The sequence below is a fragment of the Schistocerca gregaria genome, chromosome 4, assembly GCF_023897955.1.
Source record: "Schistocerca gregaria isolate iqSchGreg1 chromosome 4, iqSchGreg1.2, whole genome shotgun sequence".
NCBI lineage: Eukaryota > Metazoa > Arthropoda > Insecta > Orthoptera > Acrididae > Schistocerca > Schistocerca gregaria.
The window spans coordinates 368,343,510-368,370,531 of NC_064923.1; the positions used below are offsets into that span (position 1 = coordinate 368,343,510).

At 43.6% G+C, this 27,022-nt stretch overlaps 1 protein-coding gene across 2 annotated transcripts in view; it reads left to right on the top strand.

The window, feature by feature from the left end:
• The window catches only part of LOC126365865 (SPARC-related modular calcium-binding protein 1), a 710,118-nt gene that overhangs the window by 516,152 nt on the left and 166,944 nt on the right, over nt 1-27,022 (top strand). For both annotated transcript variants that reach the window (XM_050008539.1, XM_050008540.1), the window contains 2 exons: nt 13,281-13,316; nt 18,160-18,261. In XM_050008539.1, coding sequence (XP_049864496.1) covers nt 13,281-13,316; nt 18,160-18,261 — 138 coding nt within the window. The remainder of the gene's footprint in view (nt 1-13,280; nt 13,317-18,159; nt 18,262-27,022) is intronic.

The following is a 27,022-nucleotide window of genomic DNA, read 5'->3' on the forward strand; positions in this document are numbered from 1 at the left end:
TGAGCACGACAACGCGTTGTCTACTGGACGCAGGTAGTCAGTTCAGCTTCATAGCAAAATCGCTGATTCATGATCTCAAACTGCAACGGTAGACCGACAACTTCTGAATGACCGGTCATGTTTCGCCATTCGTTCGGTTCCGGTTTTACTAATAACCGAGTAAAAAAATCGTAAATATCAGTTTGCCATACCAGCAGTGCCACCATTTTTCGTTTGTGGCCGATTCAGATTGACTGGATACAATTACATTACTGCCCATTAAAACTGCTGCACCAACAAGAAATGAAGGTGACTGGCGTATTGTGACGAGCCAGATGCTCGGCCGCCATTGACCAGACCTTTTCAGTTGGTGAATGTGCTGGCCAGGGCAGCAGTCGAACATTTTCTGTATCCAGAAACGCCCGTGCAGAACCTGCAACATGCGGTCATGCATTATTCTGCTGAAATGTAGGGTTTCGCAGGGATCGAATGGAAGGTAAAGCCACGCGTCGTAACACGTCTGAAATGTAACGTCCACTGTTCATCGTGTCGTCAGTGCGAACAGGAGGTGACCGAGACGTGTAACCAATGGCACCCCATACCACCGCGCCGAGTTATACGCCAGTATTGGGATGACGAATACACGCTTCCAATGTGCGTTCACAGCGATGTCGCCAAACACAGATGCGACCATCAAGATGCTGTAAACAGAACCTGGATTCATCCGAATAAATGACGTTTTGACATTCGTGCACCCAGGTTCGTCGTTGAGTACACTATCCCAGGCGCTCGTGTCTGTGATGCAGCGTCAAGGGTAACCACAGCCATGGTCTCCGAGCTGATAGTCCATGCTGCTGCAAACGTCGCCGAAATGTTCGTGCAGATGGTTGTTGTCTTCAAACGTCCCCATCTGTTGACTCAGGGGTCGAGACGTTGCTGCACGATCCGTTACAGCCATGGGGATAAGATGCCTGTCATCTCGACTGCTAGTGATACGAGACAGTTGGGATCCAGCAAGGCGTTCCGTATTACCCTCCTGAACCCACCGATTCCATATTCTGCTAACAGCCATTGGATCTCGACCAACGCGAGCAGCTTGTGTTGCGATACGATAAACTGCAATCGCAATAGCCTACACTCCGACCTTTATCAAAGTCGAAATCGTGATGGTACGCATTTCTCCTCCTTACACGAGGCATCACAACGACGTTTCACCAGGCAACGCCGGTCAACTGCCGTTTGTGTATGAGAAATCGGTTGGAAACTCTCCTCATGTCAGAACGTTGTAGTTGTCGCCACCGGCGCCAACCGTGTGTGAATTCTCTGAAAACCTAATCATTTGCATATCACAGCATCGTCTTCCTGTCGGTTAAATTTCGCGTCTATAGCACGTCGTCTAACTGGTGTAGCAATTTTAATGGCCCGTTGTGTATGTACGTTAACGTTTACTGTTTTTTAGCTGACACAGAGATATTTTTCCCCAGTGGAAACCGCATGTATGCATTTTTGAGTGTACTGTCTTTTCATCATGCGCAAGTACTGCCAGCAGTTGGGCATCAGTATAAAAATGTCAACAAGTCAATGTAACGTTGTGCAGGAGCTTGTTCACCGCCCGGATAAGCGGAAGTGGTCGGTTAGTTCCAGGGTGGCAGTTATTGGACCATATGATATAAAATCGTCATAACTTGTGAACGGTTTGTCTTAGGTCGTTCAAAAACATGTTCAAATGTGTGTGAAATCTTATGCTAAGGTCATCAGTCCCTAAGCTTACCCACTAACCAACCTAAATTATCCTAAGGACAAACACACACACACACACCCCTGTCCGAGGGAGGACTTGAACCTCCGCCAGGATCAGCCGCACAGTCTACGACTGCAGCGCCTAAGTCCGCTCGGCAAAGGTCGTTCGAATTGCACGGTTGTTCACGGGGTATGATGGAAATTAGTATGGTCTTGTTTAGCGACGAGGACGACTTTCATTTTGATGGTTCGTCAATAAGAAAAATTGGTACAATCGGGGGACTGAGAATCCGCATTTCGTGATCGAGAAGTCTCTTCACTCTCGGCATGGAATAACCGGTGCGATATTTCTTGATGGCACCGTGACTACGGAACGGTACGTGATGATTTTGGAAGACGATTTCATCCCTATTATCCACAGTGACAGTGGTCCAGGGAAGATGGAGCTCGGCCCCACCGAAGCAGGGGGTCGCATTCTGCTCTCTGGTACCGGGAGGCCAAAGGCATGGACCTAGACAAGCGGCCACACTCTCCGGATCTGAACATATGCGGCTCGTTTTGAGGTGCTGCATTGAAGACAAGGTGTACGGCAACAACGCAAAAACCACCACAGAACTGAAAAAGAGCCATTCAGGAGGTCATCGACAGCATCGATGTTCCGATACTTCAGCGGGTCGTGCAAAATTTTGCTATTCGTGTGCGCCACATCATCGCCAGTAATGGTAGGCTTATGGAACAAGTCATAACCTAAATCCGAATATCTGTAGCGACGTTAATATGTTGAATAATTGGTATGCATGCCGTACGTTGTAACTAATTTTCCTTGTCTTCATATAGTTCAATAATTGTCACCCTGTCTGTTCCACTGAACTATTAAATATTAATCTTGTTATTTTCATGGTAATTAGTGAATGATCAGTTTATTTATTACAACAGTGAATTTTTCAAAACTAGTTATTATAGTCCATAAAAAGAAGCCAAGTGTAATAAGTTTAATTTTGAATTCTTGTTCCTATTTTTGTATAAATCTTGCATCTAAAATCTTTTAAAAAATCGCCTAAAAGCATTACAGATCAAAGAAAAATTTTCCTTTGTCCAGAAAAAAATTCAAATCTGAAAGGGTTAACTAATCTTTTTTTTTAAAAAAAAAACAATGAGTAATTTTTATTCGTAAAATTTTCAAAGGTTTGAAATATGACGCAACTGTGCAAAATGGGGAAAAGCGGTCAGTGCTATTTTAATAACAATGCTGACAGAAACTAGCAATAAACGCATGGCAAAAGAACTGCCACAGCATTGTTGAGATAATAATGTCCCTGTTGGCATGTGTCGTGGCTAAAGGCACGCGTGTACGTGCAGTGTGCTAGATTTGACCCCACCTTCGTTATACAGTAGTTTCTCGCTATCGTCGCCAGACATCCGTTGTATTGCACAATCGGACCATCCCTAGCGTGAAAAAATTCATATGAACTAACATAGCAACGAAGTACAATGCATCATGTGCTTTAAAAAGATTAACCATTTGGCTGACATTCTATGAAATAACAAAAGAAGTAAATTATGGTAACATCAATAAATTAAAAACTTAATTAATTCACAGTACACAATAAAAATAAAGCAGCTGATCTGGTGCCTGTGTCTTCATAATATGCCTTTATCTGCTTGTAGCCCCTGAAACTGACAAATTAACACGGAAAAACAGTTCAACCTCAGTTTTACCCTGGCTGTACGTATTGACAAATAGTGCTATGACCTTGATTACAACATGATTTTTGAGCAGAATTTCAAACAGTTAGAATCAATGGGAGAATGCTGGTTATTTCTTGTAGTATTCAACCACATGACATGTTTCGAGAAACGCCGCGAAGGACAGAAGGACTAAGTTTCCTTTTATTAGTCCATTTAATTTAATATTTTGATTCTACGTCTATTCCAGGAAGTAACAGGAATAAAAACCGAAAATCGGTTATTTCATAAACTGATTATTTTGAGCGGTTTTAAGTCAAATTAAAGTGTCGTGGACAACGACCCGATATTAGCGAAAATCGCTTTTCAGCGAAGACCGACATCTCTAATACAGTGGGCCTCTTGGTGTTTCTCGAGTTCGTCACCAGACAATGCCACATGTAGTGATGGGAATAAAACGCATTCATCACACCCTCCAGCCCCCCCCCCCCCCTCTCCAATTGTTACAACTTCAGTAGTGTAACTGTTAAAGTTGTGCCACACTAAATTTTATTTGATTTTGAGTGTCGAAACTGGCGAAGAGCGTAATTTTCAGCACCAGTTTTTACTTTTAAAGGTAATAAGTAGTCGTATCTCAGTAGTATTAATATTTTAGTTTTTTGTTTCCACCATATTTCAATGTGCAGTGTCTATCGGACCGGGTTATACCAAAGTCAGGTGGTATGGGGCATATAAGTACGAGGGACGCCTAATAACTAGTGCAATACATTTATTTTCAGAATGCAGATTAGTTTTATTGAGGATTCCAATACACCATATTATTCCCCATCTCTTTGGCTACAAAAACATATTTTTCAACATAATCTCTGTTCCATGCGACTGCCTTCCACCACCTTACTGGGAGAGCCTCTATGACCGCATCGTACCACTCTACTGGCCGACGTCGGAGCTAAAGTCTTACTGCACCCATAACCTCCCCATCACCCATGTCCTGCTTCCCGCGATTGCATCCTTCACTGGGTAAACAGAGGGAAGTTGCAATGCGCGAGATCCGGGCTATAGTGTGGATGAGGAAAGCTATAGAGTGGATGAGGGCAAAAAATTGGAAATGATCGTATGGCGTCAGTGGCTGGGAGTTTCCAGTCGGGAAGTTCGGCCGCCAAGTGCAGGTCTTATTGAGTGCGAGGCCACATTGGGCGACCACCCGCTAACATTGGAGATGAAATGATGGTTAGGACAGAACAACACCCAATCTTTGAGGGGAGAAAATCTCCCACCCCAGCTGGGAATCGAACCCGGGCCCTCGTGAACGGCATTCCAAACCGCTGACCGTTCAGCTATTGGGGTGGACAGTGGATGAGGAACAATCTAATGAAATTTTGGGCTCCTCTTATGTGTGCAGATGCTTTCCACTATCGTGGAAAAGGAGAGGTCCGTTTGCATTTTGGTGACAGCGAATTTCTTCAATTTCGTGAAGATACATCTGTGCCATCAGGGAGGACATCAAACAGAATAACACTTTCAGAGTCTCGAAAGACCGTCGCCATGACGGGGATGTCGCTTTGAACATTTTCTTTAGTGGAGAGGTGATGTGTCGCCACTCCATGGATTCGAAGTGATGAACCCATGTGTCATCGCCTTGATGATATCTGACAAAAAAATATCACGATCAGCCTCGTAACGCGCATGATTTTCCGCAGAGATGTTCCTTCGTTGCTCTTTATGGTCTTCAGTTAGGCGACGAGGAAAGCAGCGGGCACTCACCTTTGAGTATTCCAACTGGTGGGCAAGTTCGCCAGCACTACCTACAGAAACGCCCAGCTGAGCAGCGAGGTGTTTGATTGCGATCCGTCGATCACCTCGAAAGAGGGTATCCCCACTTTCCAACACTACAGGAGTCACAGCTATCTGCGGCCGGCCGCAACGGGGGAGATCGGACACGTTTGTGCCACTTTGTTGCGATGATGATAGACTGCTATGACTGAGTCCTCGCCAAATGACCTGTGATTTTCGGCATATCCATACTCATTAAACAGGAATAGAGCCACAGCGACCGGCCACTGTGTTTCACAATTAATAAAATGTTCCGGGCTATTATGCCATGGTCGAATCGATTTCGCTTTCAAAGGTTACCATATCGCTGTATTCTATAGACCCAGTATTTACTCGGCAAGATAGCATTACAGGCAAAGATAGTGTGACCATTTCAGTTGATCATGTCTATTGCATGGTACAATGTTTGTTCCCCGGTGGGGTGCTGTTTTCCAGAATGACGTGACTGCTGTCCACACAGCACGTATCGTCCAGGACTGGTTTAGTGTTCACAAGGACGCCTAGAACCGCTCGGCCACAAGGACGATCTTTTCCCGTCTCCCCTGGTCGGCACAGTTACCAGATTGCGTGAAAATGTAATCACATGTCAGTTCTTGTATAACAAATGGTTCAAATGGCTCTGAGCACTATGAGACTCAAATGCTGTGGTCATCAGTCCCCTAGAACTTACAACTACTTAATCCTAACTAACCTAAGGACATCACATACATCCATGCCCGAGGCAGGATTCGAACCTGCGCCTAGAGCCGCTCGGCCGGCCATCATTGAGTTTCTTTTGGCAGAAAACCAGAGTATCGCAAGATATTTATGGACGTTGCAAAATGTCTACCGAGACCTGCCAGTGAACAAAAGCACGGTATATTACAGTTTTCAACACTACCTTGAGCTGTGATTTCATTATAAATTTATTGGCAACCGGTTTCGACGATACACTTCGTCATCATCAGGCCCTCTATATACACAGTGGCAGAATTTCCCCGAAAGACTACGTGAAAGCCGGCCGGTGTGGCGGAGCGGTCTGGAACCGCGCAATCGCTAAGGTCGCAGTTTTGAATCCTGCCTCGTGCATGGATATGTGTGATGTCCTTAGGTTTGTTAGGTTTAAGTAGTTCTAAGTTCTAGGGGGCCGATGACTTCAGATGTTGAGTCCCATAGTGTTCAGAGCCATTTGAACCATCTGGACCCACGTGAAAGTAGTTACCACATCATTGAACCCGCATCACGTTTGACTCTCGGGACCTCAACTCTGTCAGAAGTTGGAAACAGTGTGAAACAAGACTCAAACAACCATGACTTACTTCTATTGCTCCACAGACCACGTTTTCCTGGTACAGACATTTTCATCAGTGTTCAATAGCTTTGGAATTCCAGCTCTCCGTGCAATTCCCTGGTTATGGAGTTCCCTTCGTGTTGTTTTGGTGCTGAAAGGGCTTGCAAGTGAGACTTGAACTACTGCAGTGACATTTGCAGATGTCGTTCTCTTATTTCTCGTCACAATTCTCTCCAGTGCCATCTGTCACAACCGCTCACCACACACTCTCGTCCGCGTTGTGACATAGCGGATAATGTTTTTTCGGTTTCCCTTTACGCGATATAAATTTTCGATACGGTCATCTGGAAACACCGAACATTTCGACTCCCTTGCTTACGCAAGCAACCATCATGCGAGCACCAGCAAAGCACTCAAAACTACACAGATCGCTTTTCTGACCACGACTGAGACTTTAACGTATTCTGGAGACTGAACAGGTGCAGTTCATGCTCCAATAAAACAGCTCAACCGGCTTGCCTAAATAGCATTGCATGTATGTATTTCTCGGGGTGTTTCCATACTTCCACACCACCCCTGTATTCTTCTTTGGGCCCTGATGACGGCGCAGCCAGATCACGCATCTCAAGAAGTAGGCCTCTCTGCAGCAAGGAAAATATGCACAACGACAGTGTGACTACGTATGGAGCACCAAGGGCCTTAGCACGACCATCAAAAATGGTTCAAATGGCTATGAGCACTATGGGACTTAACTTCTGAGGTCATCAGTCCCCTAGAACTTACAACTACTTAAGCCTAACCAACCTAAGCACATCACACACATCCATGCCCGAGGCAGGATTCGAACCTGCGACCGTAGCCGTCGCGCGGTTCCAGACTGTACCGCCTAGAACCGCTCTGCCATTCCGGCCGGCAGCACGACCATCATCATTGCGTTTAGCCTAACGGGACAGCAGAGAGACGCCCAACTGCAATGCTACGCACATGATTGGCATCTTTTCAGAAGAGTCCCCGTTCTGAGTACATCGTCTCCATAAACGTGTGCGTGTGTAGAGGGTCCGAGAAGAACGGACGTCCCAAGGTAGAATAGCCATATGAGCCTAATACGTGGCGTGATGTATGGGGTGCAAATGGGTACAAAATACTATCTCCTTTCGTTCACATAACTGGTAATTCGGACAGCAGGCGTTATTATGGATGTGCCCTACTTCGAGATCCCACTGACTTTATTTTCCAACGAGATAACGCAAGGCCGCATGTTACCCGTGCTGTTCTGATTAATCTCGACACAGAAGGTGTTCGCCTGTAGCACTGGCGAGTATGTTCCCGATACTTCATGGGTCACATAGACAATTCGCTAGCTTCAATAACTGAAGCCTGTAGCACTGGCGAGTATGTGCCCGAAACTTCATGGGTCACATAGACCATTCGCTAGCTTCAATAACTGAAGATCTCTGGCCTAGAGCTGAAGTAGCATGAAATGACGTCACCTCCTCAGTGTATGCCGCAAGACACCTTTTGAGTATGGAGAGGCGCTCCTGCTCTGGTGGTGTTGCAGCCTACAAACGGAACCATTACAGTGGCTGCACAGTCGACTCACCTGGTAGCTCTGGACGCGCCACACCTCGATGATGCGAGAGTCGGACTGCAGCAACTCGAACTTCTCGAGCTGAAATCCAAGCTCGGCTCAACTAAATGCTCAGATGGTCTAGAATCGTCGTTACAGCCAGAGGTGGCAGCCCCGCCTAAGAAAGTTCCCACCCCGCGACGCCTGAAAATTAATCAAATCTTCTCCTTCCTATACTGCTCACTCAAAGCAAGTGAAATTTCGTTTTCTTCATAAAAGAATGTAGATTAAAACTGAAGAAACTGCAAAAGGTGGGAATTTAATGAGATGGGACCTGGCTAAACTAACTAAACCATAGGTTGTACAGAGTTTCAGGCAGAGCGTAAGGGAACAAATGACAGGAATGGGGGAAAGAAATACAGTAGAAGAAGAATGTGTGGCTTTGAGGGATGAAGTAGTGAAGGCAGCAGAGGATCAAGTAGGTAAAAAGATGAGGGCTAGTAGAAATCCTTGGGTAACAGAAGAAATATTAAATTTAATTGAAAAAAGGAGAAAATATAAAAATGCAGTAAATGAAGGAATCAAAAAGGAATACAAACGGCTCAAAAATGAGATCGACAGGAAGTGCAAAATGACTAAGCAGGGATGGCTAGAGGACAAATGTAAGGATGTAGAGGCTTATCTCACTATGGGTAAGATAGATACTGCCTACAGGAAAATGAAACAGACCTTTGGAGAAAAGAGAACCACTTGTATGAATATCAAGAGCTCAGATGGCAGCCCAGTTCTAAGCAAAGAAGGGAAGGCAGAAAGGTGGAAGGAGTATATAGAAGGTTTATACAAGGGCGATGTACTTGAGGACAATATTATGGAAATAGAAGAGGATGTAGATGAAGACGAAATGGGAGATACGATACTGCGTGAAGAGTTTGACAGAGCACGGAAAGACCTGAGTCGAAACAAGGCCCCCGGAGTAGACAACATTCCATTAGAACTACTGACGGCCTTGGGAGAGCCAGTCATGACAAAACTCTACCAGCTGGTGAGCAAGATGTATGAGACAGGCGAAATACCCTCAGACTTCAAGAAGAATATAATAATTCCAATCCCAAAGAAAGCAGGTGTTGACAGATGTGAAAATTACCGAACTATCAGTTTAGTAAGTCACAGCTGCAAAATACTAACGCGAATTCCTTACAGACGAATGGAAAAACTAGTAGAAGCCGACCTAGGGGAAGATCAGTTTGGATTCCCTAGAAATACTGGAACACGTGAGGCAATACTGACCCTACGACTTATCTTAGAAGAAAGATTAAGGAAAGGCAAACCTACGTTTCTAGCATTTGTAGACTTAGAGAAAGCTTTTGACAATGTTGACTGGAATACTCTCTTTCAAATTCTGAAGGTGGCAGGGGTAAAATATAGGGAGCGAAAGGCTATTTACAATTTGTATAGAAATCAAAAGGCAATTTTAAGAGTCAAAGGTCATGAAAATGAAGCAGTGGTTGGGAAAGGAGTGAGACAGGGTTGTAGCCTCTCCCCGATGTTATTCAATCTGCATATTGAGCAAGCAGTGAAGGAAAAAAAAGAAAAATTCGGAGTAGGTATTAAAATCCATGGAGAAGAAATAAAAACTTTGAGGTTCGCCGATGACATTGTAATTCTGTCAGAGACAGCAAAGGACTTGGAAGAGCAGTTGGAAGGAATGGATAGTGTCTTGAAAGGAGGATATAAGATGAACATCAACAAAAGCAAAACGAGTATAATGGAATGTAGTCAAATTAAGTCGGGTGAAGCTGAGGGTATTAGATTAGGAAATGACACACTTAAAGTAGTAAAGGAGTTTTGCTATTTGGGGAGCAAAATAACTGATGATGGTCGTAGTAGAGAGGATATAAAATGTAGACTGGTAATGTGAAGGAAAGCGTTTATGAAGAAGAGAAACTTGTTAACATCGAGTATAGATTTAAGTGTCAGAAAATCGTTTCTGTAAGTATTTGTATGGAGTGTAGCTACGTATGCAAGTGAAACATGGACGATAAATAGTTTAGACAAAAAGAGAATCGAAGCTTTCGAAATGTGGCGCTACAGAAGAATGCTGAAGATTAGATGGGTAGATCACATAACTAATGAGGAGGTGTTGAATAGCATTGGGGAGAAGAGACGTTTGTGGCACAACTTGACTAGAAGAAGGGATCGGTTGGCAGGACATGTTCTGAGGCATCAAGGGATCACCAATTTAGTGTTGGATGGAAGCGTGAAGGGTAAAAATCGTAGAGGGAGACCAAGAGATGAATACACCAAGCAGATTCAGAAGGATGTAGGTTGCAGTAGGTGCTGGGAGATGAAGAATCTTGCACAGGATAGAGTAGCATGGAGAGCTGCATCAAACCAGACTCAGGACTGAAGACCACAACAACAACAAACATACAAAATTACTACAGCCGAATATTGTCTAGCGTTTTGTATATGGTTGTATATGGTTCCACCTTAGTGTTTGACTTTCAAGTATTTTTATTTGCTAGATTTTATGGTTGTGGTTTGATAAGTCTGGTAAGAAAGCAAGAAGAAATGTTTGTTTCTTAAAGAACTCATCTAACTTCTCGATATAGTCTCCTTTGAGGAATATAAACTTGGTTCAGCGGACCTCCAGCTTTCTCATCAAAATGGCTCTGAGCACTATGGGACTTAACTTCTAAGGTCATCAGTCCCCTATAACTTAGAACTTCTTAAACGTAACACATCCATGCCCGACGTAGGATTCGAACCTGCGACCGTACCGGTCGCGCGGTTCCAGACTGTAGCGCCTAGAACCGCTAGGCCATCCCTGGCCGGCAGCTTTTTCATCCCATCGTAAAAATAGGTTCTGTGAAACTCGGCAAAATACTAGTTGACTGCAACTATCACTTCCTCATTTCATGAAAATTTCTTCCCATCAAGCCAAAGCTTCAAGTTAGGGAACGGGAAGAAGTCACTTGCGACTCAATGTGATGTATAGGTGGATGAGGAATCAAGTCAAAGCCCAAGTAGAGTACTTTCGCCTTTGTTATAGCCGATGTGTGGGTCGGTGAGTTGTCCAGGTGCAAACTTTCCCTTTTTTTTCCAGCCAACGCAGATTTCAAAAGATCCAACAACAAAGCATAATCGAGTCTACTTATGATTCTACCTTTTTTCCAGCAATCTGAGGTTTATTCGTTGAGGATTCCGAAAAAAACAGTGGGCATCACAAAATGGTCTCTGCCTTCCTCAGTACAATTTTACCCGTTTTTGTCCATTGTTTTGACTGCCATTACGACTCTGGTGTGTAATGGTGGATCCATGTTTCATCAGCAGTAGCAAATCAGCACAAAACTTTCTGCAGGTTGCAGTTAAACATCACCAGACATTTTGTTGAAATGTGCCGGGTGCGTAGACTGTGAGCAACTGCGGCACCCAACCCGCACACAGCTTCTTCATAGGCGATTTTCCGTGCAGGATATCATGCATTCATTCACTTAAGATGCCTACAATCTCAGCAATCTCATGAAGTTTTATTCAACGGTCTTGCATTACAACATTATGGATTTTGTCAATGATTTCCCTTGTGATGACCTTAATTCGACGGCACTTCGGTGCTCGTCGAACACATTTAAATTCATTCATCCGAAAGTAAATGGTCTTCAATGATGGTGCAGAGTCCGCGTCAACTTCATTCTATTCTGCTTTGATCTGTGCAGCAGTCCAACCCTTGAAACTAAAACGTTTATTAACACTACGAGACTTTTTCTCCATTATCAGTCGCAGTCAGCATACAGACCAATTCAAGCGGCTATCGGCACCGAACTGTATGCTGTACATTAATGAAATTCTGTATACGATCCTTGGAATAATCAAGGTGACCAACAATAAAGGCTCAAGAAAAATGTTCCATTCTTTCATGGGACTTCACCAGACTTGTCAACCCACCCTCGTACACGTTTCAGCTGTTTTGGCCTAATAGATCATTCTTAAGCGCTATAGGTATCGAAACACCCCTCATTACTGTTGTTATTTTGAGACTTATAGCACCTTAAAATGAAGAGACTTTAAACTATAGGCTTTTCTGTCTCTACGCACAATCTAGATTGAACATTGGCCCGCTCAGAATGGGAAGAAGCTGCAGTTAATTTGAAGGTGGATGGTCACACAGTGATTTGAATTCTACTCGTCTTGAATACCACTGCGCCTTGTTCCCTGCTCCGTAATACTGGTGAGCAATTGCATATCGTAGTGGGGGAGAGACTGTGTCTCTCTCTGCACTGACGCACAGAAGAACTCCTGCACGACGCTGGCATCGGCTCGTGGGGGCCGAAATTGTAGAATTGCCGTTGGATGTTTATTGTCCCACGATCTGGCTCATTGGAGGTTCACATACATCCTTACAGATCAGTAAGTGGAACGACATGTTTAAAGACGAGGCGCCTACTGGAACAACTGCCTGGAGTGCTACTTAATATACACGCACGAAATTGAGTATACCAGATATGTGATCGCTTTGACGAACGCTGCTTAAGATTTCATGAAACTGAGAGGTTGCAAGTTATCGCTCTCGATTAATTTCGTTGACCGCATGTCGCGCACGTACGATTTAGTGTTGATCATTGTCAGCAAAAAGTCTCTCTCGTTTTGCACGATATAGACGAGATTTATGGAGTACCTACATCAATATCATTTACTGTATCATAGGTATATCATACGTGACAGGATATAAGAATGAACTGAAAGTGTATCTTCGCATAATTTCGTTCGGTCCCCTTACTTTTGCGACTAGTATGTTACACAAGTTAATTAGTAAATGAAAATACGAATGTACAATTACCTTACCGTGAAAGACAAACTTCAAGCCATTTTTATAGATATATCACATGACATACATTAAAATGTTGCCGTTCTTGCAGAAGAAACATATTTGTATAGTAAACGTAAATCTAGAAAAGAGAAACAACTGTACTGTATGTGACGTAAAAGTAAACATCTTCGGGAACTATCCCCTATTCATGCTATATTTTTCTGCAGAAGTATGTATTTATTTTGGACTAGAGTACTGATAATTAACCTTAACCGAATGTCAGCATAGCTTTAGCTTCATGTCACATATGTTCTGCGCCGATATCATTTATAGAAATGAGATTTAAGAAACATGTCATTTGTGTTTCAAATTATTTATGTCGGCATTTTTATTTACAGGGAAACGGGCAACTAGAACGCCACCTCCGAAGAAAGGTAAGCCAAAAATTACTCCACAGAATCAAAATACATACGTAGGATAAAAAGACTGAACATGATTTGCTTGAAAACAATTATACTCGGAAGTCCGGACGTCCTGCTGATGAGTCTCTGAATAGCTGCAGTGGCAGTCTCTCAGGGGACATTCTCAATAAGCGTTGTAACTATTCGTTCTGGTACTCTTTCACACCTTCCCCTAGGCTAATTGTGAACAAAATTATTCCCGTAAGTCAACATATCTGATTTCTCCCTTCAGATTAACCCAAACAGAAATATATTAGACATATGATTTTTAGTGCTTCTTTCTTTTTCCAACCTCTTACTCTCAAAATCCATGCTTTACCTGCATTGAAACTAAATTTTGTACCTACTTTTCTCTTTTCTGGTGATTGCCATCCCATTTTCCACCCCTTAGATACATTGTAATGCATCCATTTATCTTGCTATATTTTTTGCATGCTCTCTAAATCTGCGCTGCTCGAATAAATTGATCTTTGAATGAACCAGCTTGTTGTATTAGTTTATCATGTACATTCTTTCATTATATTTCCTTATTATTACTATGACTTCCTTTTTATTTACCAAAATTCTCATATTATAGCTTCGCTAACGCCATATTTAATTTTTTACTGCTCTTACTACCCGACCTACTATCGCACAGGTCTTTTTTCCCTTGGCTCTTGCCTTGGCACTTTTTCCTCTCTGCCCTTCAAACCGCTACCCTTCGTTTACTTTTGATCCAGATGGGGGCGTAGGAATTCCATGTCCTAGGAATAGCAGAAGAGATCCAGTAGAACAGAAAGGAAGAGCATGACCATCTACTGCGCATGGATCAAAGTCAGATACCTAGGAAAATCTATGACTGCAGGCATAGGACGTTGAATACGATGATCGTGCGATAAGTTTTAAATATCTTATTTTAGGAACAGGCAAATATGCTTGATCCGAAAATGTACATGAAGTTGACATTACAACAGAAACCGCTAATGACGAAGTTCTACTTATTTCAGAACAGAGGCCTTTATGCTTCTGTAATTAAGCTACTTTCCACGGGTGAGGGGGGACCAAAACCAAAAATAGGCCAATACCTAAATAAGGCCGGGTTCCCGGGTTCGATTCCCGGCGGGGTCATGGATTTTCTCTGCCTCGTGATGACTGGGTGTTGTGTGATGTCCTTAGGTTAGTTAGGTTTAAGTAGTTCTAAGTTCTAGTGGACTGATGACCATAGATGTTAAGTCGCATAGTGCTCAGAGCCATTTTTTGAACCTAAATAAGGAAGTTTAAGCTCTACATTTTTTTAGATATATGTTGGAAACAATGGTTTGTTCTATTAAAACCGACCTACGGGAGTGGTAGGGATAGTGGCAGCATAATTCCCAGTACAGGTATAACTGCCATTTGAATCCGTGTGCCTGTACAGTGCTACAATCTTCCAAGAATTGCATAAATATGTTACTCGAAACTCCCTCAGTTACTCATTTCTTTTTGAAGAAGCCAGGATAGCGCTTTGTCCCGTAGTCACAGTCTTGTTTTGAGACCCTCTGATCTAATGTAAGTTCTCACTACATCTACATCGATCCTCTGCAAATTACATTTAAGTGCCTGGTAGAGGGTTCATCGAATCACCTTCACAATTCTGTATTGTTCCATTCTCGTATAGCACGCAGAAAGAACGAACACCTGCATCATTCCGTACGAGTTCTGATTGCCCTTATTTTATCATGGTGATCATTTCTCCCTATGTAGGTCTGTATCAACAAAATATTTTCGCTTTCGGAGGAGAAGGTTATTGACTAGAATTTCGTGAGAACATCCCGCCGCAACGAAAAAGCCTTTGTTTTAATGATGCCCACTCCTTTTCTGAACATGCAACACTTTTTCAAGGTGTTCGTGATGAATGTCTTTTCAACTAAGCAAGTCAACAGAGCTATGCAGTCCTACAAACGACGCAACAAGGAAGACGAAGAGGTCTTCAGGTCAAGGGCTTATCTACCTTTTATTGGGAACATCTCGTCACAGAGGTAGAATATTGAGGAAGCATCAAGTTAGTCATCTTTCGCCCTCCTCCGAAAATATCATCACTGGTGGGATCAGTTAAGGATGACCTGGGCCTACGTAAATCAGGTGTCTACAAGATTCCGTGTGATATATATATATATATATATATATAGGGCAGACTATAAGAGCGGTGCAGGAACGTATTGTGGAACACCAGCGGCATACTCGCCTTCTCCAACCCACCAAGTCCGCAATCGCTGAACATTGCATTTCTACTGGCCACTCTATGAATTACAATGATGCAAAAATTGTGGCTCAAACATCAAATTTCTGGAGTTCAATTATAAATGAATCCATAGAAATAAAATTATCAGACAGCGAGGCTCTTATCAATCGAGATAGCGGTTACCACTTAAATTCCACTTGGAATCCCGTTGTAGAGAAACTTCGTAGTCAACGTAGTAATCGGTATAAAAATGAAGATCGATCTGATATCGAAATGCCAAGTTTTCACCGGGGAGGGCGCCAGGCGCAGCGCACGGAGTTGTGAACGCGCACGCTAAACAGTACATGCGCAGCGCATGCGCAATGCAGCCCCCTTTGGCTTTACATAGCAGAGCTCAGCGCGTATTCGCCAGTACTTTTACAGCTGTACTCACCTGAAGATGGCCAAAAGACTTTGTGCCTAAATATCGTGGCAAGATGTTACTGACTTACGGCAGTTCTCCCGTGTTTTTATGGAACAATCTTCACGCCGGGAAAATTTCAAGCATCACACTGACGCTTTGCCTGCGTCCGATTGGCAGTGCGGCGGCGGGAGTTACCGTGCAACAGGATGATCCTGCTGTTAGCCGAGTTCCCCGAGCGTGGAACCGCAGTCATTGCGCAGCGCTATGAAGACACTTTGCAGAAACTGCGACGCGCCATTAAGTCCAAACTCCAAGGGATGCTGTCTGGCGGATCATCCTGCTGCACGATAACACCAGGCCCCGCACTTCCAATCGGACGAAGGCTGCGCTTCAGTGATTAGGCTGGGAAATGCTGCAACATCCTCCGTTCAGCCTGGATTTTTCACCGTGTGATTTTCACATCTTTGACGACCTGCATGGATGTCCGTTGCACTTGGACGAGGGCTGCAAGAATGGGTGCAGTTGTGAATCCGCCAGTGTCCGATCCCGTTCAACGGAACGAGAACTGATCGTTTCGTCACCCAGTTGGACAAATATCTTAACATGTGTGGTGGTTACTTTTGAATGGCAGCATCCCATGGTCCCGTTGGACGGGCGTTTGATTCTTATTTGACTGTCCCTTATTTCTGATTACAACTGTAAAGAAAGTGGTTACTGACTTAAAAGTACCGCTGCACATAGAGTTCATTGCGGATGGTGGATTATCACAGAAGGATGGAAGGGTGTGGGATCATTTATAGTGATCTCAAGTAGTTAAAGAAACCCTCTCTTCTTGCACACTAAGTCGTTTACGGAGACCTAGGAACCTAAACTGGAATGGCTAACTCCCGTGTAATAAGCACCGTGCAGATCGGTCATCCATGAAGTATTGTCACCAATATCAACAACACCTAGAACTGAGTTCAGAAGTTGATATCTTTGTAATGAAATAGCATAAGCAGTCGTCAGCTTTGAGCATAACTGATAACCACGTCACTCTGTCGTACGTTTCACATTCTCTGCCACCAGTCTGATATTCCTGGCAGCATGTACTGCCTCATACTTCTCAACGGAATAAAACATCAATTCTATGCGTAGTAGACAACCAGTAAACCCACTATTCCCTAAAGAATCGGGCTCCCCTGTTTGAAACAGCTGGAAACTTCTGATTGCTTTACAAATAAGTTACAAATGGATTAAATATTTGGCGTTAATCACATAAGGGAGAAAAGCTTTATAAAAGGTTTGAAATTGTGTTTAAAATTTCTTGGATGTCGCTAAGCGCTCTCATTATGAAACATTGTCTGGGATTCTCAGTGTTCATAACGTCACGTTTTAAGAAGCAAAAGTCGTGGAACAATATAGCTTTGTGGGTACATTCATTGCTTTACATGAACACCACCTGTAAAACGTATTGCAAATACAGTTAGTAGCAAAGAATAAATAAATTATAATGTCATGCATGATGAGGCAGTTTTACTGCCTGAAAAGCTAAAGTATATTAAGTGATAAACTTCTTTTCCTTTTGTTATCTTCTGGAGGGTGTCAGCCAGAAAGTTTCGAAGAGGTGTGGAATTCGTGTAAAGTTTGTTGCAAGTCACTAAGTGCTCTCGTTCTCACATGCTGGCTGACTGTAGTCTGGTCGTGTGGCTAGGGCCTCCCGTCGTGTAGACCCTTCGTCGGGTGCAAGTCCTTCGATTTGACGCCACTTCGGCGAGTTGCACGTCGATGGGGATGAAATGATGATGCTTAGGACAGCACAATACCCAGCCCCTGAGCGGAGAAAATCTCCGACCCAGCCAGGAATCGAACACGGACCATTAAAAGTGACATTATGTCGCGCTGACCACTCAGCTACTGGGGTCTGTAGTCTAGTTATCTGCGCACGGTGAACTCGCTGATTCTAGATCTACGCACAGTTTCTAACTGTTGTCTTGTTTCCTTTAACTTTTCACATAAGATGATGATATAGATTATAAAATATTTAATTTATTTTGATAACAAATTTATATCGTTATTCAAGTGACAACTAGAGTAAAATTGGCACGAAGTTTTAGATCCTTCCAACAAAGCTATTTCAGCAGCTCTTTTTGCTAAATACTGTGCATTGTTACTTGACTGACACGCCCGAGTGTTTACAAGGTCCAAATCTATTGCATTATGTTGTTTTGCAGGCTGCGCTCACAATGACCGGTCCAAGTTCAGCCACAACTTGATCAAGAACTTCCGCATCGAGTACAACCGTCTGCCCCAGTCGTCGCCAACTGCCACCAAAGGTGAGTTGACCTCTTCTATTTGTCATTTCACAACTACATCATTTTGCACTTTGGAATCACGTTACTATTTTTACTGTTTACTGTCTGCAAGCAAATTCAATACTGAATGAGTCCTCTTAATCGCCCTTCTTGCAAATTACAGTTTTATACCATTTTCGTAACATTGTCTGATCTTAAGCAGGAAGTTCAATAATAGATTTCAAAGCCTGAACCAGCACTGCTGAACGTGTATAACAACGCTCTCGACCTTCTTGTAGCATCAAACTGAAGTAAAAATTCGATCTTTCGAAGGCAGCGCCCATCTTCGTCTGAAGCAAGTCACCCCTACCGCTGACGACGATGGAGGCAGTCATCGAAAGCCCAATTTTTTAATCTGACGCGAAGAAAGAAGAGAACATTCTATGCAAGGATTTCGTGATGGGAAACGTTTCCATCGCAAAACTTCTTAGAATCATGTTCGATAAAATTGGAATGCAAACGAGGGAGGATCCCCAACCAACTCATTGCACCTCTCGCGAAAGGACATTGGAAAACAAGGTTTCCTCTTCTCACGATATTGTTATCCATTGTCACTAAATATAACAAGCGTAACTTTGCATGATATTGTTAGCAGTCATGTTGTTGTTGTTGTTGTTGTTGTGGTCTTCAGTCCTGAGACTGGTTTGATGCAGCTCTCCATGCTACTCTATCCTGCGCAAGCTTCTTCATCTCCCAGTACCTACTGCAACCTACATCCTTCTGAATCTGCTTGGTGTATTCATCTTTTGGTCTCCCTGTACGATTTTTACCCTCCACGTTGCCCTCCAATACTAAATCGGTGATCCCTTGATGCCTCAGAACATGTCCTACCAAACGATCCCTTCTTCTAGTCAAGTTGTGCCACAAACTTCTCTTCTCCCCAATCCTATTCAACACCTCATTAGTTATGTGATCCACCCATCTAATCTTCAGCATTCTTCTGTAGCACCACATTTATAAAGCTTCTATTCTCTTCTTGTCCAAACTATTTATCGTCCATGTTTCAATTCCATACATGGCTACACTCCATACAAATACTTTCAGAAACGACCTCCTGACACTTAAATCTATACTCGATGTTAACAAATTTCTCTTCTTCAGAAACGCTTTCCTTCCCATTGTCAGTCTACATTTTATATCCCCTCTACTTCGACCATCATCAGTTATTTTGCTCCCCAAATAGCAAAACTCCTTTACTACTTTAAGTGTCTCATTTCAGTCATAATAGACCACTAAGTAACCCGCTCTATAAACCCTTAGACCTTGGCAAAAGGGTGCTGATTTGATCAAAAATAAAGTTGCTCCTATTTCCATACTCATGATTGGTATTGCTGTGCATCGGTTCAGGACACGAACACGGATATTTGTCTTTCGTTACCAGTGCTCCGACCACATCTCACACTCCTTATGCTGCTGCACATTTTGGACGAGATGACGAGTGTAGTGACAGATGTAGAAAGTTATTTCCTGTACTTTCCCTGCGGCCAGTACTGAAATACGAGCCCAAATAAGCTCTGCTTGTCGAAGGACATGGAACAGGATCGAGGTCTTCTTAGGAACATCGACTTGAGTTGATGGACACGGCAACACCACAACGCCAATTAAAATGAGTCTGGTACTCATAGGAATAGCATAGAATGTCGTAAAAATTAATGAATACACTGAGGAACGGAAACTGTTAAATCATGGACACGTTTATGGAACGCTACCTACTGCCGTACTTCCATGTCCTCGCAACACAGTGTACTCGGAGGACGTGTACATGCAGTTTATTGGCATCTTTCGGGCACTTTGAAAAAGTGCGAATCATTAACATGTTGGACGTGGATTACCGTACAAACAGACTGCACAGGTGATTTGCTGTGGTGCAATAGCTGCAGAACAAGTACCGAGGGGCACTCAGGACAACGGTGTGGTAAGAAGAGTTTCCGTGCGTCGTTTACAGCTGAGTTCATAACGCAGACTCGCATGATATAGAGCCGGAACCAACTGAAACGTTGAGTGGCAATCTGTGGTGTTCAGCGACGTTAAGCTTCTTTTTGTGGCGGTCACATCGACAGCAACGTGTCCGTAGATGAGCTTGTGGAAAGTCACAGCAATCATCGCTTCTCGAGACTCACATCTATCCATCTGTGGAAGCATGGTATGAAGAGCTATTGGACATGACGAAAGGGCTGATGTGGTAATTCTTGAATGGGCATTGCTTGAATGCTAGCCACTATTTGATAAGAGCGGTAAACACTATTGCCATACGTTTCGTGATCTTGGTACGAAATGACATATCCGGGTTAATGCAGGCATATTCCAGAAGTTAACACGTGATCCTGCACTGCAGTTCACACTAAAAACGGCTTGAGGCGCGTATGGGCCCTTGACAGGTCTGCCGAATCTCCTAATCTCTCACCCATAGAGCATGTTTGGGAGGATATGGAAGAGGTATACTTTCAGATTGCTGTGTCTGCCAGAGACGCCCTATATAATTTTTTATCAACTGGGTTTTTATCAAGGCTTGTGTAAGCGGAGAGTGTCTTTCGTGCTTTGATTTCTTATAATGTAACATAGCAGTTTTGTAACACATTCCGTAAGATCATATGACGACAGCTTAAGACTGTTGAAACTGGTCATCGTGAAACAACAAGTGCCTACACTGCTATCGCGGCGTATGAGATGTGTTCATTTTCAATCACGCAAATAGTTCCCAAGTCGACATCCATCCGCTAAGAGGAGCATGTCTCCATTCAGAGAATGTATCAACAGTTACTAGGACAGTACAAGTGTCGTGCTTCAATACAATGTTAGAACTTACCTACAATCGTCGCAGAGAAGAGTCCAACTCAGTATTCTACAGGTTCAGTGATATCGGTCACTGGATCTAACGCTAGCTCAGTGTTGAGAGATAGATAAGTGCAAGTGAACTTTGAACAACATTTCCACGTACCTTTTTCACACTCGCATTACGTAATATTAATAAATCATTGTAAATCGTCGCCAGATTCAGGCAAACTATAGCAATATCTAGGGCAACCCATTCTCAGTTGTGCCGTAGCTTGCCTAAACCTATTTGGCCCTGTGACGAAGCTGTATAGTTGCTGGGTGCAAGCAAGCCACCTCAACAGCAGCAGCTACTGGCTGGTTACAACTAAAGTGCAGCTAATCACAGAGGTCCAGTGTGGGCTATAATTATAGCATGGCAGCCGAACCTGCTGAATATTCTAATGCGTTAATGCGGAAACGACTTAAGCTATAAAAAATAGTTCCAATTTCGGCCGCCAGGAGTAGATCTGGCGCTGTACAGCATCTCGTGGAAGTTCCCGGTGCACATATTAAACAAACTGTGTAATCCGCAGTTAATAATATCAGCAATGTGCCTTTCCCACTCGTTTGACCACTTTTGCTCACGTCCCGTTGCTACCCATTACATATGGAAACATTTCTATAAGTCTTTTTTCCATTGACAGCGCCAGATTTTCACTTGATGGCCCAAATTGGAACTGATATTTTTCCATCGTAAATCGGTACCGTATTAACGCATTAGAATATTTACAAGTTTCGCTGTCATGCGATAAATACAACCTACATAGGGTCCTGTGAGTAACTGCACTTTAATTATAACCACGCAGTAATTTCGGTGATGGGCGGTTCTCTTCCTGCCACATTTATGTGTGACGCCAAGAGTATTTGGTGAGTACAGCACATACCAGCCTTGACCAAGCAGTCTTCATGAACTGACACAGTTTGTGTTACAGGCATCGTAAGAAGTTCAATATGGCGATCTGAGGCTGTTTGCTTCCACGCCACAAAGAACACGAGAGCGTATTCTTGTCTGTAGCAGTCACACTTCATATTGATACTGATGATGGGTATTATCCGAATGGAATAACAGTTTAATAATTTAATAGCCTTTATGTGATGAACACTTTCACATAGTTCGGTAAATATTGGACTAGTGTTTCATGGTGAAACACGTTCCACTTCAGTGCATGTAAGATGAGAAGACCATCGTAGTAACGGCGGCAACATAACGAGAGGTGCTGTGCACTCAGTCCCAGGTCCATCTTAATGGAATGCTTTTTCTGGAGAGAGACATCGCTTCCACCAGGCTGTTAGATTTTATAGGTACGTTCTGAATCACAGCTGAAGCTCCTGTGACACCTCGCGAAGTCACATTCGCGGCTACGGCCACTGTCCACGCACTCCTTGCTACGTGTGGCGCGCAACACAAATTGCACGATGGGTTGCTCCACGGATATAATTGCAAACGTTTGATGGCGGACTCAGATTAGGCCCCCGCTCTGCTACGTAAGGGTCACCATCGTCGCTCTGACACGCGAGACAGGGACAGTTTCAAAGTCATCAGGTAAAAGTCCTGTAGCAAACTAATCGCGTTCAGAAAGATACAGATATGTGACCACTCGACTGGACCATGTTCACCTCTAACTGTTCATTTCGGCGCCCCCTTTTGTTCACGAGCCGGTAATCATCTCAACAACAAAACAAGAACAGCGTTCCAAGTTAATAAGAAAGCAGTCACACATAAACACAACACTCAAATTCGCAAACAAGTGACATTTAGTTGTATCATCTAACCCTAGTCAAGTGCACGCTCTGCTCTATTACCTCAGTCGACCGAATGAGTCCGCATTCACGAACTCTGACTACTCTTCGACAAAAACAGGAATATGCCTATGCAGAACTGGACGCCCACACACTGGAACACACTGTCGAATGCTTTGTACCAGGTGGTTGTAATTAAAGTGCAGCTACTCACATTGGTCCACTGTGGGCTGTAATTATGGCAAGGCAGCGAAAATTGGTAGATATTCTAATGCGTTAACGCAAAACCGATTTACACTGTAAAAAAATAATTCCAATTTCGGCCACCACGTGCAAATCTGGCGCTGTGAACGCAAGAAAGACTTACGAGGTGCTATCCATCTGTTGAAGAGCTTACCTTGGGACTAATGGTCACCGTCACCCTCCAAGTAGTTCCCATCCGCACGTACACACCGGTACCAGCGCTTTTGTCACTGGTCAAACGTTTTCTGGAAGTCCTGTTCTTTGAGGGAGTTTATCACCGCCAGCGATGCTTCTGGAATCCTCTCTTGAGTGTCGAACCGACGGCCTTTCAACTTGAGTTTGTTTTGGGAATAGCACGCAAGGTGCCAAATCTGGCGAGTACGGTGGATGGAGTACAACCGCCATGTTGTTTTTTGCCAAATAGGTCCTGGTGAGCAAGGACGTGTGACAGGGCGCATTGTCGCGATGCAGCAGCCAGTTTCCTTGACGCCAAAGTTCGGGCCGTCGCAAAACCTCACAATAGTACGCAAAATACACTGTTTGGTTGGGTGGGACGAATTCTTTGCGCACAATTCCCTTGGTGTCAAAGAAAACGATGATCATGCTCTTCACTTTGCTCTTCACCTGTCTCGCTTTTTTTGGGTCTTGGAGAGCCCAGACTCTTCCACTGGAATGATTGTTGCTTTGTCTCTGGGTCATAACTGTAAATCCAGCTCTCGTCGCCGGTGACAACCCGTGACAAGAAGGTTGGATCATCAGTTGCAGTCTGACTTCAACATGCTGTGCATTCTGACCGGCAGTCAAAATCCTTGGCACAAATTTTGCGGCAACACGATGCATGCCCAATTCATCAGTCAACATTCGTTGACATGTCCCATAACCAAACCCACTTCATCCACAAGGTCTTGAAGGGTTCGACGTCGATCCGCAAGAACCAATTGTTGAAGTTTAGCAACAATGTCTGGCGTTGTGCGCCTAACGGGTCTACCAGAGTCAGCATCATCTTCGACGTCTGTACATCCGACCCTGAACCGATCATACCACTCAAACACACGCGTACGGCTCATGCTCTGTCCCCCAAACACTTGTTGAATCTTTCCAAGGGTCTCCGTAGCACTTTTCCCGAGATTCGCACAGAGTTTGATACACACGTGCTTTGTCCGCAGCTCATGGTCGTGCGGTAGCGTTCTCGCTTCCCGCGCCCTGGTTCCCGGGTTCGATTCCCGGCGGGGTCAGGGATTTTCTCTGCCTCGTGATGACTGGGTGTTGTGTGATGTCCTTAGGTTAGTTAGGTTTGAGTAGTTCTAAGCTCTAGGGGACTGATGATCATAGATATTAAGTCCCATAGTGCTCAGAGCCATTTGAACCACACGTGCTTTTCTGTTCGCGGATCCATCGTAAAATCGCCACACACCAAACACAGAGTATTACGGAAATCACTGTGGATACGCAACACTTCCTCCGAGCTGAATGCCACTCCGTACACTGCCTCATCAGATATGCAGCTCACGCCACCTAGCGGTGCAAAAATCTGCTACTCCTACTTTCCAGATTTCAGCTCCAGTCCCGAAAATTTTGGATTCCACCTCGTATAGAAATGTTTTCACATGTAATGGAAAGCGACGAGGTTAGAATAGTCTAACAAATGAGAAAGGCATAATGTTAATTTTATTTTTAACTACGGCTTACACAGGATGTTCAGTATGAGCAATCAAGACGAGATGCTGTACGGCGCCAAGCTGTTACATTGGTCATTTCTCGTTTGCGCTAATAGCACTTCTGTAAGGTATTGCATCCTGCGTGAACTTTTTCTGCAGTGGATGCCTGAAAACACCGACCTTCATGGGGAAATTAATTTCTCTGAAGAACAGCCTACGCAGCTCCACCGACACTCATTTAGGAGGATTAGGAAATGTTAAGCACATCTTCTTCAGGCCGAAACAAAACCCTCTTCACCTCCAGCCGGATACTGGCTGAGGCCATTATCACGAACATGACTAACATACGTGGGCGATCATGGAATCATACTTGCTAGCAGCTACAAGTAAAGGACTCATGTAAACCAGAAGCTTGGTAGAAATGTTCTTTAATCGAGTCTGTAGTGCACATTCGGAAGAAAACTACAGTGTTTTTTGCCCGATACAGTGTTGCTGTTGTTGTCTTCAGTCCTGAGACTGGTTTGATGCAGCTCTCCATGCTACTCTATCCTGTGCAAGCTGCTTCATCTCCCAGTACCTACTGCAACCTACATCCTTCTGAATCTGCTTAGTGTACTCATCTCTCGGTCTCCCTCTACGACTTTTACCCTCCACGCTGCCCTCCAATGCTAAATTTGTGATCCCTTGATGCCTCAAAACATGTCCTACCAACCGATCCCTTTTTCTAGTCAAGTTGTGCCACAAACTTCTCTTCTCCCCAATCCTATTCAATACCTCCTCATTAGTTACGTGCTCTATCCACCTTATCTTCAGTATTCTTCTGTAGCACCACATTTCGAAAGCTTCTATTCTCTTCTTGTCCAAACTAGTTATCGTCCATGTTTCACTTCCATACATGGCTACACTCCAAACAAATACTTTCAGAAACGACTTCCTGATACATAAATCTATATTCGATGTTAACAAATTTCTCTTCTTCAGAAACGCTTTCCTTGCCATTGCCAGTCTACATTTTATATCCTCTCTACTTCGACCATCATCAGTTATTTTACTTCCTAAATAGCAAAACTCCTTTACTACTTTAAGTGTCTCATTTCCTTATCTAATTCCCTCAGCATCACCCGATTTAATTTGACTACATTCCATTATCCTCGTTTTGCTTTTGTTGATGTTCATCTTATATCCTCCTTTCAAGACACTGTCCATTCCGTTCAACTGCTCTTCCAAGTCCTTTGCCGTCTCTGGGAATTACAATGTCATCGGCGAACCTCAAAGTTTTTACTTCGTCTCCATGAATTTTAATACCCACTCCAAATTTTTCTTTTGTTTCCTTTACTGCTTGCTCAATATACAGATTGAATAACATCGGGGAGAGGCTACAACCCTGTCTCACTCCTTTCCCAACCACTGCTTCCCTTTCATGCCCCTCGACTCTTATTACTGCCATCTGGTTTCTGTACAAATTATAAATTGCCTTTCGCTCCCTGTATTTTACCCCTGCCACCTCTAGAATTTGAAAAAGAGTATTCCAGTCAACATTGTCAAAAGCTTTCTCTAAGTCTACAAATGCTAGAAACGTAGGTTTGCCTTTTCTTAATCTTTCTTCTAAGATAAGTCGTAAGGTCAGTATTGCCTCACGTGTTCCAACATTTCGACGGAATCCAAACTGATCCTCCCCGAGGTCTGCATCTACCAGTTTTTCCATTCGTCTGTAAAGAATTCGCGTTAGTATTTTGCAGCCGTGGCTTATTAAACTGATAGTTCGGTAATTTTCACATCTGTCAGCACCTGCTTTCTTTGGGATTGGAATTATTATATTCTTCTTGAAGTCTGAGGGTATTTCGCCTGTCTCATACATCTTGCTCACCAGCTAGTAGAGTTTTGTCATGACTGGCTCTCCCAAGGCCGTCAGTAGTTCTAATGGAATGTTGTCTACTCCGGGGGCCTTGTTTCGACTCAGGTCTTTCCGTGCTCTGTCAAACTCTTCACGCAGTATCGTATCTCCCATTTCGTCTTCATCTACATCCTCTTCTATTTCCATAATATTGTCCTCAAGTACATCGCCCTTGTATAAACCTTCTATATACTCCTTCCACCTTTCTGCCTTCCCTTCTTTGCTTAGAACTGGGCTGCCATCTGAGCTCTTGATATTCATACACGTGGTTCTCTTCTCTCCAAAGGTCTCTTTAATTTTCCTGTAGGCAGTATCTATCTTACCCCTAGTGAGATAAGCTTCTATATCCTTACATTTGTCCTCTAGCCATCCCTGTTTAGCCATTTTGCACTTC